Source organism: Fusarium sambucinum, chromosome IV, assembly GCF_050947815.1.
Source record: "Fusarium sambucinum isolate potato_lamoka chromosome IV, whole genome shotgun sequence".
Lineage (NCBI taxonomy): Eukaryota > Fungi > Ascomycota > Sordariomycetes > Hypocreales > Nectriaceae > Fusarium > Fusarium sambucinum.
This window is the reverse complement of record NC_139291.1, coordinates 1,901,046-1,916,809: the sequence shown is the minus strand read 5'-3', so window position 1 is coordinate 1,916,809 and position 15,764 is coordinate 1,901,046. Positions and strand designations below refer to the sequence as shown.

At 48.5% G+C, this 15,764-nt stretch overlaps 2 protein-coding genes across 2 annotated transcripts; one reads left to right on the top strand and one right to left on the bottom strand.

Annotated features, from left to right (window-relative positions):
• Positions 1 to 3,719: 3,719 nt before the first annotated feature.
• FSST1_000664 (uncharacterized protein) lies at positions 3,720 to 5,462 on the bottom strand (the record flags this gene model as incomplete). Its single annotated transcript, XM_083233022.1, has 2 exons — positions 3,720 to 5,314; positions 5,363 to 5,462. The coding sequence occupies 2 exons, from the start codon at positions 5,460 to 5,462 to the stop codon at positions 3,720 to 3,722; spliced, it is 1,695 nt and encodes a 564-aa protein (XP_083090846.1).
• Positions 5,463 to 10,216: 4,754 nt separating this feature from the next.
• On the top strand, positions 10,217 to 12,676 carry FSST1_000663 (phosphofructokinase-domain-containing protein; the record flags this gene model as incomplete). The annotated part of the gene is made up of 3 exons (XM_083233011.1): positions 10,217 to 10,930; positions 10,987 to 11,457; positions 11,510 to 12,676. 3 exons carry the CDS (start codon positions 10,217 to 10,219, stop codon positions 12,674 to 12,676), a joined length of 2,352 nt encoding a protein of 783 aa, XP_083090845.1.
• Positions 12,677 to 15,764: the final 3,088 nt, after the last annotated feature.

The window sequence follows — 15,764 nt, the reverse complement described above, 5'->3', positions numbered from 1 at the left end:
TACACCCTGGTGTTAAGTTTCAGTCAAAAGAGAGACAGAGGGGGGGAAAAGACCCGGTCGCCCCCTTGCTTATCTCCCTATTCAGTTTAGTTTCGTTTTCTCCATCAGCTTCTCGCGGATAGAAAACTCCAAGCGCACATATGGCAAAAAGCAAAACCAATTAATCATTCATGGCACGCAATGCAGAAAGGCAGATCTTCCTCCAGTCCCATGTGACATCTATTGTCTCTTCTTCTACTCTGTAGACTCTACTGTACATACCCAATTCTTTATCCCCTGTCTACCCGTACCTGAAGGCGAATTTCTAGGCGAATGGACCAGTCTGGGCAGTGTATGAAAAATCTCATCACATGGATGACCACAGAATATACTCCAGATTCTCCGCAACGTGGCAGCGTGGTTCTATTTTTTCTGGGGAATTGGCCACGTCAAAGCTTTATTGAATACGTTTTGATAACATAATTCCTTTCAATTATTTTCTCATCTTGACGCCATTAACGCTCAAGAAATGCAGCAATATGTAGTGTTGACCAATATGGATGTACTGACATATGAGTGTGTGTGTGGTGACGCCGAAATGAGAGACATTTTACTTTTCCCCAGGAAACTCCAGATCCTGAACGGGAGAGGCGTCGTTGTCTCTTTTTGCCTTTTTGATTTGATCTGACCCGATCCGATCTGTCTCATTCCCACGCCTCACGCAGGGAGGCAATTGAGGGCATCAATTGACTGGCTAAGAATGAATCTCTACTACATATAAGATGTCACAAATGACTGATTTCAAACATACATACATACATACATACACCACAATGCAGTCCATCAGCCCTCTACGCAGTACACACCAGCCTTTTCTTCTATTTTCTTTTCACATTTCACTGCAACTGTCTTGAAACCGCCAATTCAATACGCAGGCCTTTTCATCTTCCGTGCCAGAATCAAGTGGCGCTTAACTCGTTGTCAGCTCTCGAGTGCGGCTCCGCTTACACATTGAATATGATCCTTCTCCTCCACAATTTGGCCGTAGATTTCAAGGACCTTGCCAGCTGACTGATGCGATTCACCCGAAGTTCAAGACCAATTCGATGGGGAGAAATTTGTCAAAATTGGATTGAGAGGGGCTCGTTCTGGACTGACAAGACGTGTCCAGACCAGCAAATAATGCATTTTGACCAGGACTGCGCTATGAAGTAGATATGATAATTGCAATACATAGTCTAATACGAGGTTACTTTCAATTCAAGTTTGCCAATTGCAGCCCAAGTATTAATTTAAAGCCATGCAATTGTAGCCGAAAACTCAATTTTTGTCAATACCCATGCTTGCACCTGCTGTACTCTGTAGGTACCAAAGTATTGTTCAGTTCGCAGCTCATACAGAGGAAGCTTTCAAAAGTTTTGTCTGACGCTAAAAGTCGCTAATTTTCTCTTCCCTGTCGGTACTAAAAGATACATGCATCTCTTATCTTATCAGTCAGCCAGTCACTATAATATAGCAGTCCAGCCAGCTATAGGGGGCTTCTAGCCACTATAATCAGGTCCTTAATTTAGCTTACAGTGGTCTTAAGATAGAGGTTAAGTATCGAAGTAGCTATCCAATCTCGGATTGGCTGATATCCCTGCTTCGCTTACATCATCGAGACAAAACTTTTGAAAGCTTCCTCTGTATCGCATCGTGGCTTGTTCGCTGTAACACCAGCATCACCGCCTCAATGCCCTTAATAATTCCCACTTCTGCTTACCTTGCCTTGCCTACAGACGGTGAAGCTGAAGATAAGAGTGAACCAGGAATGTTCCAAGGAAACAGAAAACTAAAACCCCGGCATCATACCCTTCTTCTGCAAAGGTTTGGCCGAGTTGCGGAGATGGTCTCTGCAGGTTCAGGTCCAGGGGAGATTTGAATGTTTACGCGTTCTGCTGGTGTTGGACTTGTAAAATTCTTAGCGTTCTTTTTTAATTCATTTTTTTTCTCTTTCATATTTGACACCCTCTCTCTCTCTCCCTTTCCCTTGTCCTCCCCCCTTTGGTGGTTGGGATCGGTTTTGAATACCGGGTTGATGGACGGGGAACGGGACTTGAGAACACCCACTCTTTCCAATTGTCCAAGACTGGATGAGAAAAATGACAACACCCTTGTATTGTGAAAAACTCAATGGGTGGATATCACTTTTCCCCTCAGAACTGAGATGTAAGGAGGGACAGACTCTTCTGTTCCTGAAGGCGGCTCAATACGGCCTTGCTTTGACTCTCTTCTTTTAGTACAGCAACACCTCCTCATACAGACCCGACAGGATCCCCAACAAAGGAAAGACAGTCAGCAGCTGCAAAACGAACGCACTGCCTTGTGCTAAAGTAGCTTGCAGCAGCAGCATGGCACGCACCCGACCTACGCACAGCTATTAAATTGACCGCCTACTAGTAATGCAACAGTAAGAGAAGACTACGGGAATTATCGCAAAAGATTTCTGGTCTATTCTTTTTGTTTTCTAGTGACTAATATGCGCAATTAATGTAGTACCGACAGTTTGGTTTTTGGTCATCAGTCATTTCGAATAAGTCTACTTTACATGTGAAATCCTCAACCTTCTCCCTACATTAATGGACATTCATGTTGTTGTCTCTGACATGTGCTCATTCACCCTCTGACTCTGATTTCTTTCAACATTTTTTTCTCCTCTTTCCTTTCTTTCTTACTTTTCAAAAAAAACAAAAGCCAATTGTTCAAGTCACGAGCCGTACAAGGTCTGTCTCTGGTTGGAGTCTCTGTGTCTAGGCTGCCACACCAAAAAAAAGACGCCTTGAGGCTTGAAGGCTTCACATCCCCGGTCCAATGGGAATTCGGCCTGTCAGCATCAAACGGCCGCTATGAGTTTCGGTTGGTTCATGTTTGTTGTTTACCCTTCTCCACCTTGGTCTTGGGGTGAAAGTGACCCCAGCAGGTCAGCTTTCAAAGCCAGCCAGCCAGCCATTGATGACGTCCATACCAGGTCATGTCCTGCTTCATCCAGGAACTCTTCCAACAACTCACAAGGTGACATTTCCAGCTATGCCTCAGATTTGCATGGAAATTACTTCACGATGCATTCCATTCACTATTGTAGGGACTTTATGTGATTCGATGGGAAATTTTTATTCATGTTTTTGCGGAAACCTCTTTCTCATAGTAGACAATTCGCCTTTTGCAGGTTTTTTTGATGAACAACTCCTTTTGATCTTCTCGTACTTTTCATCTCTCCCCAAGGCCTCGTATTGTTCGACCTTTTTTTTTCGCCTTGTTCCTCCGCTGCTGGCTCTTCTTTTCGCCTGAGTGAAATCAATGACCGTCCCCGTGCTCCTTTGCTTGGCTCTCCTCATAGAAAAAACTTCATAACGAATCCATATCCTCAGGTTGCCCCTAAATATCTTCCGTCATTCGTATGAAAACTACTAGTACACGTGCCCCGAGTCCGGTAATGACGGAGCATGAGCCCATCGCAGCCTTGATAAAAACACGATTTCATGGTATCATATCGTTAAGAGTCCCCGCCATGAGTGGTAAATAAAAATAAAAATTGGCTCAAGTCCCGTTTCGCTAAATGAGTTGGTAAAACAAATGCTGCCAATTGCAGCCAGTCGCTTAATGCTGATTGCTGATGCCTTTCGTGCGCCGTCCAATGCACAATTGTTGTGGGTATAACTGTGTCGGTGTCATATGGTATAATATTGTGTGGGTATTATCGTTTACCACCCCTTGGAGTGGTATCCGTCGCTGGCCTCTTTGGAAAAGTATTGGTTCCAGCTGCTTGCGTTTACATCTTCGCTCTGCTTCATGCAAGGCTTCTCAGGAAATTGCTTCAAGTTAGCAACGTCATGAGATGTGTGTCGTCGCTTGAGGACAGCATTGGCTGTCGAGGACTTCTGCTGTCGCTCCCAGAGCAAGTGACGTCGAAGAGACTCGGTCAACTCAGTCGCCAACATGTTGCGGCGAGTTGTGCGAGGTGACAGCGCAGCCTGAGGCTGGAGGTGGTTAGGACCAGTCATGATAGGCTGGGCGGTAGACCTGGGAACCTCGTGAATAGGCTTCAGGCCAGGACCGCGCATACCCTTCATCATCAAGGGGGCCTCGTCGGAATCATTAGGCGAGGCAGCCAGTGAAGGGCCGTTAACCAATCGAGATCGGGGAATAGCTGATGTCGATTGGGAAGCGTGGCCACCAAGGTTGCGTGCGCGATCATTCTGAGTAAGCATGAGGGTGATGAGAGATCGTCGCGAAGTCAAGTTGGGCTTGGAGTCGACACGCTGGAAGAATCTGTCGTCCATACTAGACTTGCCACTCTCCTCCATAGAGTCCTCCCAATCAGATGAGTCGTCATCATCATCGATAGCGCTCTCGTCGATGTAGTCGTCGCTGTCAGAGTCTACAGCAGCCTCATCATCGTCATCATCATCGATAGTTCGGGTCATGACATTGTTGCTGAAAGAAGCTTGCTTCTTGCGAGCAGACAGGAGCGAACTAGGTCGTGACGAAGCCATGGCACTCTTGATAGATCCATCCTCTTCAGATGAACCACCAATTTGGAACACGGGCTTCTTGATGATGGGAATGATAGGCTTGCTAATGCTTAGGCTCTGGTCCTGCTCACTAGACGAACAAGAGCCACCAAGCGCAAAGCGAGCTGGCTTCTTAGACTGAATCACCTTTGCGGCAGGAGAAGACTTGGGTTCGGGGATCGCATGCGATAATTGAGTACCAGAAATGGTTCGGGGAGTTGGGATCTGGGAAGGTGAGAAGCCACGCACGACAGTGGTGCGAGAGAGGCTCTGGGGCGAGGGCTGTGGCGAACCCTCAGAGGCTGTTGACTTGGCAGGTGATTGTGACTCGGTAGTGGTAGAACCGGATCGCTCGAAGGCAGGAGGCACAGGCAGGGACTGCTTGGCCACTGGCGCAACGTAGGGAGGGGCGGAGAGAGGACCCTTGTCCTTGACAATAGAAACAATCATCTTCTCGAAGTCGTCCGAGCTAATGTGGCGTTCGCGTTTGCTTCGGGTGCTGGCGCAAGAGTCTTGTCGTCGTACACGAGGGCGGGCAATCTCAAGTGGGGCTGATACAGATGCAAAGTCGACAGCTTCCTCGTCTACAAGGGAGTCGACGCTGCCAGACAGCTGAGGTAGATCGGATATCCTTGACTCGGATGGGATGTTCTGGGGGAGGATCTCAGTAGCAGGAGAAGTCTTCTCTTCGTTGTCGACAACAAAGGTTTCTCTTTGCCAGAGTCGCCAGCTGAGGTTCTCTAGTCTTCGGCCTTGTTCAACGGAGTCTGCGCAGCGAGAAAAGACTGACTGGTCAGCATATAAATGGTTGACACATGCAGGAAGCAACTCACCAGTCCACATGCTATACAAATTAGCGGGATTGCCAGTGTCGACCTTGTGGATGACTTTTGCATCCACTGTTAGGACGTGGGTATCTAGGCGATAGGGCATAATGTGTGTGCTGAAGAGGTCGATTACGGATTTATAGTAAGTCGAGCTGAAGAGTGCAATCGGTGGGAATTCCTAGGTAGCCGGCAAGATAAATCGAGGTTGAAGCCGACAATGCGCCAGAGCGTAGTATACAAGTCGATCTTCGAGGTAGAGTTGACTTAATCGCGGGCGGTGAGTTGATGTCAATACAGGCGATTTTGGTGGGTGAGAGTGTTGTCGTGATGGATACTGCCTTTCATGAGGATCCTCGAGTATACATGTATTGTAATTGCAAAGGCGAGGTCAAGTTGTCTTTGACCCAGAGTTCCTTTTTACAAAAACAAAGGATGTTGGGGGTTGTTTGGTGGTTGATTCGGTGTTATGTGTATGTGTATGTGGAGGAGGACGAACAAAGTCCGGGGGGGGAATCAAACGTAGATATTCTGTTTGGGCCCATGGGTAGGAAGACGGATTGGGGGAAGGGAGTCGCGGTGTACGCTATGTAAATGGAGTCTAGCAGCAAGCACAAGCACGAGCGCACGCCAGGTTCAGGGGGGGTGTCGGACAGTGGGGGGTGATAAAAGGGCTCAGAGGGGGTGAAGACACTGTAGCCGGGTGTGCTCCAGGTACGTACCTGGAGGAGTAGAGATGGAGGGGATTGGAAATAGCGGGTACTACCCGAATAGCACAAGTTCAATTCTATACCTTTTCTCACTTGAATACAAGTCGGACGTACCGCGGCGTAGTGGAATTTTCGCTGTTCATGAGCCAAAGTGAGTGAAGGAAGAGTCGAGTGATTGATTCCAGTGGGGTAGGATCTTTAATTTAGTATGTGAGCATGTACATATGTAGTTATGTATGGATTGCAGCATGTACAGCACATCGCAGCACAGCACAGCGCAGCACAGAGGCATGACCAAGTCAATTTTAAATGTGGAGGCTAAATTGCAAGATTGGAAGTATATTCAGCAGAGCAAGGTTGATGTTTTTACAATCTCTCGAGTGCGTTATTTCTCATTAGTTTCTGTATTTAACAGAGTTGAAAGGATCCATCGTCTCTTCTCTCCCGGCCAAAAAAAGAACCTGTCAATGTCACGTCCCTACCAGGGAAGACAGGAAGGTGAGGTGGGGGAAGGAGGCCCTGTTCGGCGACACAGCAGAACAAGGACAGGGCTTCTGTCAGGGGAGAGGAACGCGGGTGGAGGTGGCAGAGAGGGGGAGGCAAAAAACTGCCTGCTGACTAGTTCCACGGGTCTTTACCTGAAGAGGCACTTGTTCTGCTTCAACCAGCGGGTCACTTGATACCCTTTATAGCTTAGATCAACATGTCCTGCTCCAGTCTGTTTTGGGTTATAATTTAGTTACCCTTTCAAGTAACTTATGGGACCTGAGACAGTAACGGAGGAAGCACAGATGAACGCGGTCTCGGGAGCGAAAACGGTCAATCTCTCGGCCTTGGTCTTTATAGCGGCCTCCAGAACGTAAAAGCACGTATTGATCTCCGTTTAGACGACGTTCTGGAACGTCCTTTGCTCCGTTGTGAACTGAGACCTAATCGGGCATCCGAGTCCAGAACTGAGGCCCCCACCTCTGTATCCTTCTCTTCTATACCCGCGGATGAGTTCCCCTGTAGCCGCTGTCCACCAGGGACTGGTCTGAGGCCCCATCACGAGTCACGATGGTGAGCGCAGCCTCGCTTTGTGCTGTCCTGGCCCGAATTAACCGCGGTATTAACGCGCTCAAGGCAGAGAATACTAAGACTCGTGAAACTTGGTCAGGAAGAAAGGGTCCTCTAAATGACTTAGTTCAATAGCTTCAGGGCACATGATAGACCCTGAAAACCCTTTGTTTGCCGAGAACCTGGGGATGAACGGACATGTTGATTGATGGTGTTTTGGTGCCTATGGAATTGAAGGTCAATTCCAATCCCAACCCGGACCATCATCAGCATCGCCCACGTTGAAGCGTCAATTGGTCCGCTTGCAGTTCTGGCCCCGATTACAACGGCGAATTGACGTGATTCTCGATGATCCGGGATTGGAAATGAGACTCTTGCTAGTGACTCTCGCCCTGGAAACCCCAGAGGAGAGGCCAAGATTCGTGGGGATCCGTCCATTGACTTGTCTTGTTCCCAAAAGTCCGGTGACCCCGTGATAACAACGAGCCCCAGGTTTCGCTCCTTGTCATCCGCTCGCTGCACCTCGCCTCCGCAAGCGGCCACGGACCTTTGAGTGATCTTGCCTGGGAAACTCATTTGGTGACAACAAAGGATAATTTCATTACGCGGTGGAAACACAGGCGGGTAACGACTGATGACTGATTACTGCCTTTCTGCACCGCGCCTGGCCACGGAGTACTTCCCGACGGGACGAACTCGAGTCGAGTCACTCCAGGAATTATCGAGCTGTAGCCATCCGTCTTCAGCAAGCCAGGTCAGTCGGCTAGGTGTTGCCATCCGTTGCGCCGTACTGAAGCGGCCATTACACTACCATTGACAAGCGTGATCACGGACATATGCCGAGAAGATCAGACGTGAATCTCGCTACCGGCATCAATTGTTTATCCCGAGGCTTCAGTGACAGTGACGATGTGTCTGGGGTATCAAGGTCACCTGGTCTGAAGCTCCTGGTCCCTCTACGCCACTTATTCATTTGCGGGCTTCGTAACTTGGACTGGGTACGTCGTAGCGAAAGGAAACAACTGCACATCAGGGAGGCAGACTTGCATTGAAATGAGCCTTGTTTGACCGTTGTCCTGGGTTGAGATGAGCTGAGGCCTCTGTCGTCATGTTCAGGGGCGCTTCTTCAGGGTCCTGGCGACTCAGCGCTTGGCGCTCCAAGTCACCAGACGCGCTATACTGCCACATCAGGCCAACCATTTCCTCCCACTGTGAAGTGATGAGTTTTGCCAGCGCATAAAACAGCATCTGCAACCGCATGACTCTCCTGGAGGACCTATATTTCGCATCTTTGGCGTTTTACTTCTCTGCCTGCGCCTTCGGGCTGCGAATACAGGACTTCAGTGGCAGACACCTCAAATCCTCGTTACGATCATCATAACCTGCCTGTCTTGGTTGTCCACTTGTCTTACAAGTTTGCTCAATGACATGTCAGATCTGAGTGCCGATATGTTGGTCACCCTAGAGCCTGCATTGCAGCACTGCTTGCCTCTGCTATGTTCTTGGAGACTATCGCTCGATTACTGCTTGATTTCCTCATTACCATGGTATTCTGTGTAATGCCCAGAAGAATATTGGATTTTGTCTTGAATGACTGTGATGGATATGTCCGTGAATCATACTTGACCGAATCAATTCTTGACTGCCTCTGGTTGTTAATCATGGGTTTATATACACCCTCGTCAAACTATAGGGCTGTTGTATAGTTGGAACACGAACAATCGGCGTTATAAGCCGTCACACCTTGCCCTTGAGTTCGGGCGTCAAATCTCTTCCTAAATATCACCCTTGTCTTTGGTGCCAGTTTAATGGGTTGGATATGAGGCAACTGAGGCCAGCGACGTTGAGGGTTGCGTTGCGGCATGCCGGTGAAGCGAATGGTGTGCTTAAAAATTGTATACGATGGGATGCGGTCATCCATGTCGGAGCCCCTGGCAATTGATGAATATTGGCATCTCGATCGTCTTGAGATGCTCGATCTTGCAGTAAAGCCTGTCTTAACAATCGCCTGCCCTGCGTTGCGGGATCTGGCTATGTACTGTTGCTCTCCCTTGAGCCCCACGAACCGCTGCATGCCAGTTAGTAGCTAAAGTGGTAGATCATGATAGACCAGGATGGTGATTATGTATGTATGTCAAGACTTTTGGTGTGTTGGTAGTTGGTTACTCATGTTGGCACTGAAAAGTGAATAGATTGTTTTCTGAAAAGCAACACTTGATTTGTTATGTATTCATGATCTGGCATACGGCAACAAAACCCATCGTGCCCCTTGGTCAGGACAAGCCAACAGAATGAATGCGGCCCGGCTTATGACGTCTCACGGTAGGGCATCGTCCCACTGAGATGCTGTACCATTACATCCAATGCCGCCGAAACGTGGACCTGACACCAAGATAGCATGCGTTATTATTCCAACGGCTTCTATTGTGCGTGGGAAGAGGGTCCAGAGGGCATCCAGGAGGTGCAGGCAAGCATAAAGCACCGAGACTAGGAAAATAGGTGAGGTGAGCGTTAAACATCACATCATACTGGAACCCAGCGGCCTAGCTCACCTTGGTAGAGGGAAAAAATAGAGGGAAAAATCACCCCGCGGCGGGCCGATAAGCGATAAGAGCTCTTTTTCCATCATGGCCCTCCACCAACTGCGTCAGTGGAAAGTCTTGGCTTCCCTGCCCCTCCATGTCCTCACTTAGGTATCGATATCCTGACCTGCGTCACCGACCTCTGTCTGCCCGGACCATGAAGCTGGTGCCATAATAATTGGATTTTCCCCCATTCATCTCTGGTGACACGATTTTTTATCAATATCATCCGTTGAAGCCGGCGCTCTTATTATTTTTCTCTGTTCCTCCTGTGAGTATCATGCTTTCCCCCAATTGCTGCTGAATCTGTGTCTCATTATATATTCTCCCTTCTAGAGTTGAGCTACATACCACTACTATCTGCATTCAGCCCCGCCGCTTTTTTCTTTCTCCGAACGGCTTGGCTACCTAAACTTACTCAACGCGTTTTCTGCAATAAGCTTTGCCAGAGCTTAATCGACTTACATTCCCTAAAACCCATTTCTCCTCCGCCATCATCACTCGAAACCACAACCATGGCTCCCAAGAAGAAGATCGCCGTTATGACCTCGGGAGGTGACTCCCCTGGTATGAACGCTGCTGTTCGAGCTGTCGTGCGCATGTCTCTGCATATGGGCTGTGACGCCTTCTGCGTCTATGAGGGATATGAGGGTCTGGTCCAGGGCGGCGATTTCATCCGACAAGTACAGTGGGACGACGTTCGAGGCTACCTCGGAGAGGGTGGTACACTCATTGGTACTGCTCGATGCATGGCCTTTTACGAGCGTCCCGGTCGATTGACAGCCGCCAAGAACATGGTTCTATCTGGCATTGATGCTCTAATTATCTGCGGTGGTGACGGATCCTTGACTGGTGCTGACAAGTTCCGAGCTGAATGGCCTTCTCTTTTGGAGGAGCTTGTTTCCAAGGGCGAGTTGAAGGAGAAACAAACTACACCTTACAAGCATCTCAACATCGTAGGCCTTGTTGGCTCTATCGACAATGATCTCACAGGAACAGATGCCACCATTGGTTGCTACTCTGCGCTCGCCCGTATTTGCGAGATGGTTGATTACGTCGAGGCGACTGCTTCTTCACACTCGCGCGCCTTCGTCGTCGAGGTCATGGGACGACACTGCGGTTGGCTGGCTCTCATGGCTGGTGTCGCAACTGGCGCAGACTTTGTCTTTATTCCCGAGAGACCTCGTGAGAATGACTGGCAAGAAGAAATGAAGGTCGTTGTTAGAAGAGTAAGTTTTATATTGTAACCTATTTCTCATGAGACTTATGCGCTAACGACTTACAGCATCGAGCGCTCGGAAAGCGCAAGACAATTGTCATTGTCGCCGAGGGTGCCCGCGACAACAACGGAACCAAGATCGGAGCCGAAGAAATCAAGGACATCCTGGCCGACAAGAGCGAGGGAGGCCTTGCTCTCGATACCCGTATCACCACTCTCGGTCACGTTCAACGAGGTGGCACTGCCGTTGCCTACGATCGAATGCTCGCTACCCTACAGGGCGTGGAAGCCGTCAAGGCTGTCCTCGAAGCTACTCCCGAGACCGAGACTCCCTTTATCGCTATCAACGAAAACAAGATTGTTCGAAAGCCTCTGATGCAAGCCGTTGCCGAGACCAAGGAACTTGCCAAGGCTGTTGACGCCAAGGACTTCGATAAGGCTATGTCTCTACGAGATGCTGAGTTTGCCGACCAATGGAACTCTTACATGTTGACAACCAATGTCATGGTTGACGACGCGAAGTTGCCTGACAAGGAGGTAAGTCTCACACTCAATCCCATTGCTGTACATTGCTGACTTAGACGCTTAGCGCATGCGAATCGGGTTCATCAACGTCGGTGCCCCTGCTGGTGGTATGAACGCTGCTGTTCGCGCGGCTGTCGCATACTGTCTTTCAAAGGGCCACGAGCCTCTTGCTATCCACAACGGCTTCGCTGGATTTGCGCGACACCACGACGATAAGCCCCTCGGTGCAGTTCGTCCGTTCGACTGGCTCGAGGTTGATGGCTGGGCAAGCAAGGGTGGTTCCGAGATTGGCACAAACAGAGAACTCCCTGGCGAGTCAGGCATGGAACTGATTGCCAACTTGATCGAGGAGCACAACTTCGATGCTTTGTTCATCGTTGGCGGTTTCGAGGCTTTTCACTCCGTCACACAGATGCGCAAGGCTAGGACGCAATTCCCCTCTCTGTGCATCCCCATGTGCCTTCTCCCTGCCACCATTTCCAACAACGTTCCCGGAACAGAATACTCTCTGGGATCTGACACCTGCTTGAACGAGCTTGTCAACTACTGTGACAAGATCAAGCAATCCGCTTCTGCCACACGCCGTCGTGTGTTTGTTATCGAGACCCAGGGAGGTCGATCCGGTTACATTGCTACCTTGGCGGGCCTCGATGTCGGTGCTTCAGCTGTGTACATCCCCGAAGAAGGCATTTCCCTCGAGATGCTCAACTCTGATGTCAACCATCTCAAGGAAGTGTTCCGAAAGGACAAGGGTCAGACTCGTGCTGGACGTCTGATTCTCGTCAATGAGAAGGCCAGCAAGGTCTACAACGCAAAGCTGATTGCCGACATTATCCGCGAGGAGGCTCACGATAGATTCGAGAGTCGAGAGAGCATTCCTGGTCACGTCCAGCAGGGTGGTGTTCCTTCCCCCATGGATCGTTGCCGAGCTGTCCGTCTGGCCATCAAGTGTATCCAGCACCTCGAAGGTTACGGACGCAACGCCCACAACCACGTTAAGAAGGACCCCAAGAGTGCCTCAGTTATTGGTATTCAGGGCTCCGAGGTTGTATTCTCCGGAGTGGAAGATCTCGAGGAGAACGGCACAGACTGGCCTAACCGACGACCCAAGACTGCCCACTGGATGGGTCTTTCCGAGACGGTAGACATGTTGGGGGGCCGTCCCGATTACCCCAAGCCCGAAAAGAGCTTGACAGGCTTGATCGCCAAGGACACAAAACGTGGTCTCTAAAGGAAACGAATAGTATTGATTGGATATAACGCTTTCCTAAGTTGGCATTGCTTCATTTTCTCACCTCTTTATTCTTAACGATAGCTCAGTATGAATGAAATCAGTATAGGCGTTCAATTGACTTAATTTTCTACCTTGGTCTGCATAAGTGTGATGATATTCTTACCTGGTAATGATGTTATAAAGGGAAACAAGCACATTCTTCCCAAGTATATTTATATATGTAATGATAAGCAAATGACCTCATTGTCTTGATAATGCTGGGCCGAAGAAGAGTTATAAAATCGCTGCTGGTTTATATCTGTTAATACTGCCTTATGAGTAAACAAGGCAGCCACTCCCACAACGATCCCGTTCTGCATACCTTATACGGCTTGAGATCTGTAATACCCTATTAAAGAAGGATAGAGATACTGTTGGCCATCAGTGGTCAAGATGCCATTTAAGTCTTGGAGTGTTAAAACTAAAAGTCTATATTAATCGCTATAGGGTAAGAATATTCTATATGAGATAACTGTAAGAATAATAGGAAAAGGTACCGCTGAGCCAATAGACTAAAAGTTAACTAATTTAACCACAAGTAATTAAATTGCCTCTCACATCGATATAAGGAGCCTAGGCCCTATCCTTTAGGCTATAGTAAGTCTTCTAAGCCTCTTGCCTTTATATTCTTATAAATTAGCCTTAAGTAGGAAATTATATATTTATACTTTGTATCTTAAATATATCTCCTATTAACCTAGGATTAAAACTAGTTAGAAATAAGAACAACTATGCATTGAGTTATAGTTTATAGTAAAAAGAAAAGAATGCATGCATTAAGGCAAAAAGACGAATCGGAAGGCGTTGGGATTGCTCCCGCCAGGGCTTGAACCTGAGACCTTCGCATCACTGAATATTCAGATTGAAGTATTAGTACGACGCTCTAACCAACTGAGCTACGGAAGCCGTCCAATTCGTTAATAAGGCACTAATATTTTGACACTATCTTGTAAGCCGCCAAGCACAAAGACCAGGCCATCCTGCCAAACGCCTTCCCAAGCTCGGGTTTCTAACCGGGCAGATTTTCAACATCAAAATTGGCAAGTCTGTGACCATACTCGAGAAGCATACAGCAAATCCTCCCCTTGTCCTCATTCTTTGACTGATAACTGGTCTCGGGAGAACAATCTACATAGTAGATCAATTCAACACAGCCCAGTTATGAACCCTGTCTTGCTTCCTCCAAGAAGTGCCGGGGTCTGTGCAGCATGTGACAGCGACAGTGACAAACAAACAGACGGTCATAGAACCTTGGAATAACGGCAGATGCTCTAGGCCCCAGCGAGGACTGTGGACTGGAGGCTGACAGCTGAAAATGGCTGCTTATGGGGTTCAAGCCCAGACGCCTCGTCGGGCTCGCAGCGTGCCTTTGAAAATTTGACTTCAGATGGATCCAATACCATACGATTCGGATGCTCAAGGATCATTCTTTGTCTGAGAACCCAGTCCTGGTCAATGACGGCTCGTTTCGAAGTTTGAATGCCCAACCTAACAAAACTACATTTCGGACTCTGACTCTATTGCCGATCACAAGGGCAATGATTTGCAATGCAACAGAGATAGACTTGCAGCAACATTCACAATGCTCATATCACATTTTCCCTTTCTCGTCGACCATCATTAACACACAGTCCTGTTTTTATTCGACCTCGTCAACCCTACGAGTGATTTGCTGCAAGTCGGATCCGTGGCGCTGCAGGGGGCAGTTCTGAGAGCCTTGTTCTAGGTCCCCGTCTCGCAATGCACTGGACCAAGGTCCCAAAGATGCTGGGGTGAGGTAGTGTGGTTTGCTGCACTATTGCGTCAATACATCCCCACACCACAGCCTGCTTGGATGGAGAAGAAACGAGCTTTTGGCAGCTTCGCCAAAGAAGCGAACAAAAGAAGCACAAATTGACAAGATGGAAAATATGCCCAACGGATGCCCATAATTAATAAGAGGTAAAGAGGATAAACTCTATAACGGGGAGATGGATCGTCAATAATGAATGGGGCCTTGGGCAGAGACAATTTTAGATCAGAGTTCGTCAGGTTGGCAGGTCTCATGTCCTTTGTGGTTGCGCTTGACCCTCCATCTGATGGTTTCGCGTGGGAGAAGGTAGCGTTTTATTGGGCCGCCATGGGAGACTCATTGCGTTTGGGGTCGTCAGGTAGGCAGACTGACTCCGTCTGGTACTTCGTGGGTCATTGGATAGGTAGGCATACATTTCAGTCGGTTGTGGTCATTTGTTCGATTGCTCTCTACGGAACGAGAGCTATTCGAGGTGGCCGAGTTCACGATTTAGCAGAGACGCGGATTTTATCGAATTTACTACAAGCTATTTGAGGAAATTTCAACAGAGAAAAAGATCATCGCCAACGTTTAGTTCTCCCGTTGCGGACCGCTACCTCCATCCATCCATCTTTGTACTGTCCCATAAACCGCCCATCATTGTCCCCGCTTTCGCCCACTATCATGGGTAACAGCTTACAGAACATACCAGGTCTCGTTGCTTTGCTGAGCACAGCCAGCAGGAAATGGAACTTTTCTCCGTACCTTATCCAGTCCAGCCGAGAAACCCAGCCCCTCCACTAGGTAGGTAAGGTCACGGCTGACACCCTATTGTTTGCCGGGGGGCTCCCTCCCATTATTGCTGTCGGATGACGACGTTTTGCTTTACTTCCATGCTCCGTCCTTGGTAGTCTGGGGCCTGATTCTTGCGGCGCTTTGCGGCTTGCGCGCCATTAAACCCACCTGACACTCTTTAAACTCTCTTTCTTTCTCTTCCATTCTTCTTGGCTGTTGCTTCTTCTTCCTCCTTCACTTCTTTTGTTCTCCTCTCAATAATAAGCATCGCATTCTTTGGGGTTTGCGTAACAAGACCTCACTGAGACTGAGGCACATCACCGGAAGAACAACCCCGCCTTGTAGTGTGACGCAATAGCCATATCGTGCTCTTTGTCGCAACCCACGCAACAGCTTGAGTAATTGAGTTGGCGCCATCAAACATCGCACCAAATCCAGTACAAATCACCAGGAAACTACCTTTTATTACACCAAACCAAA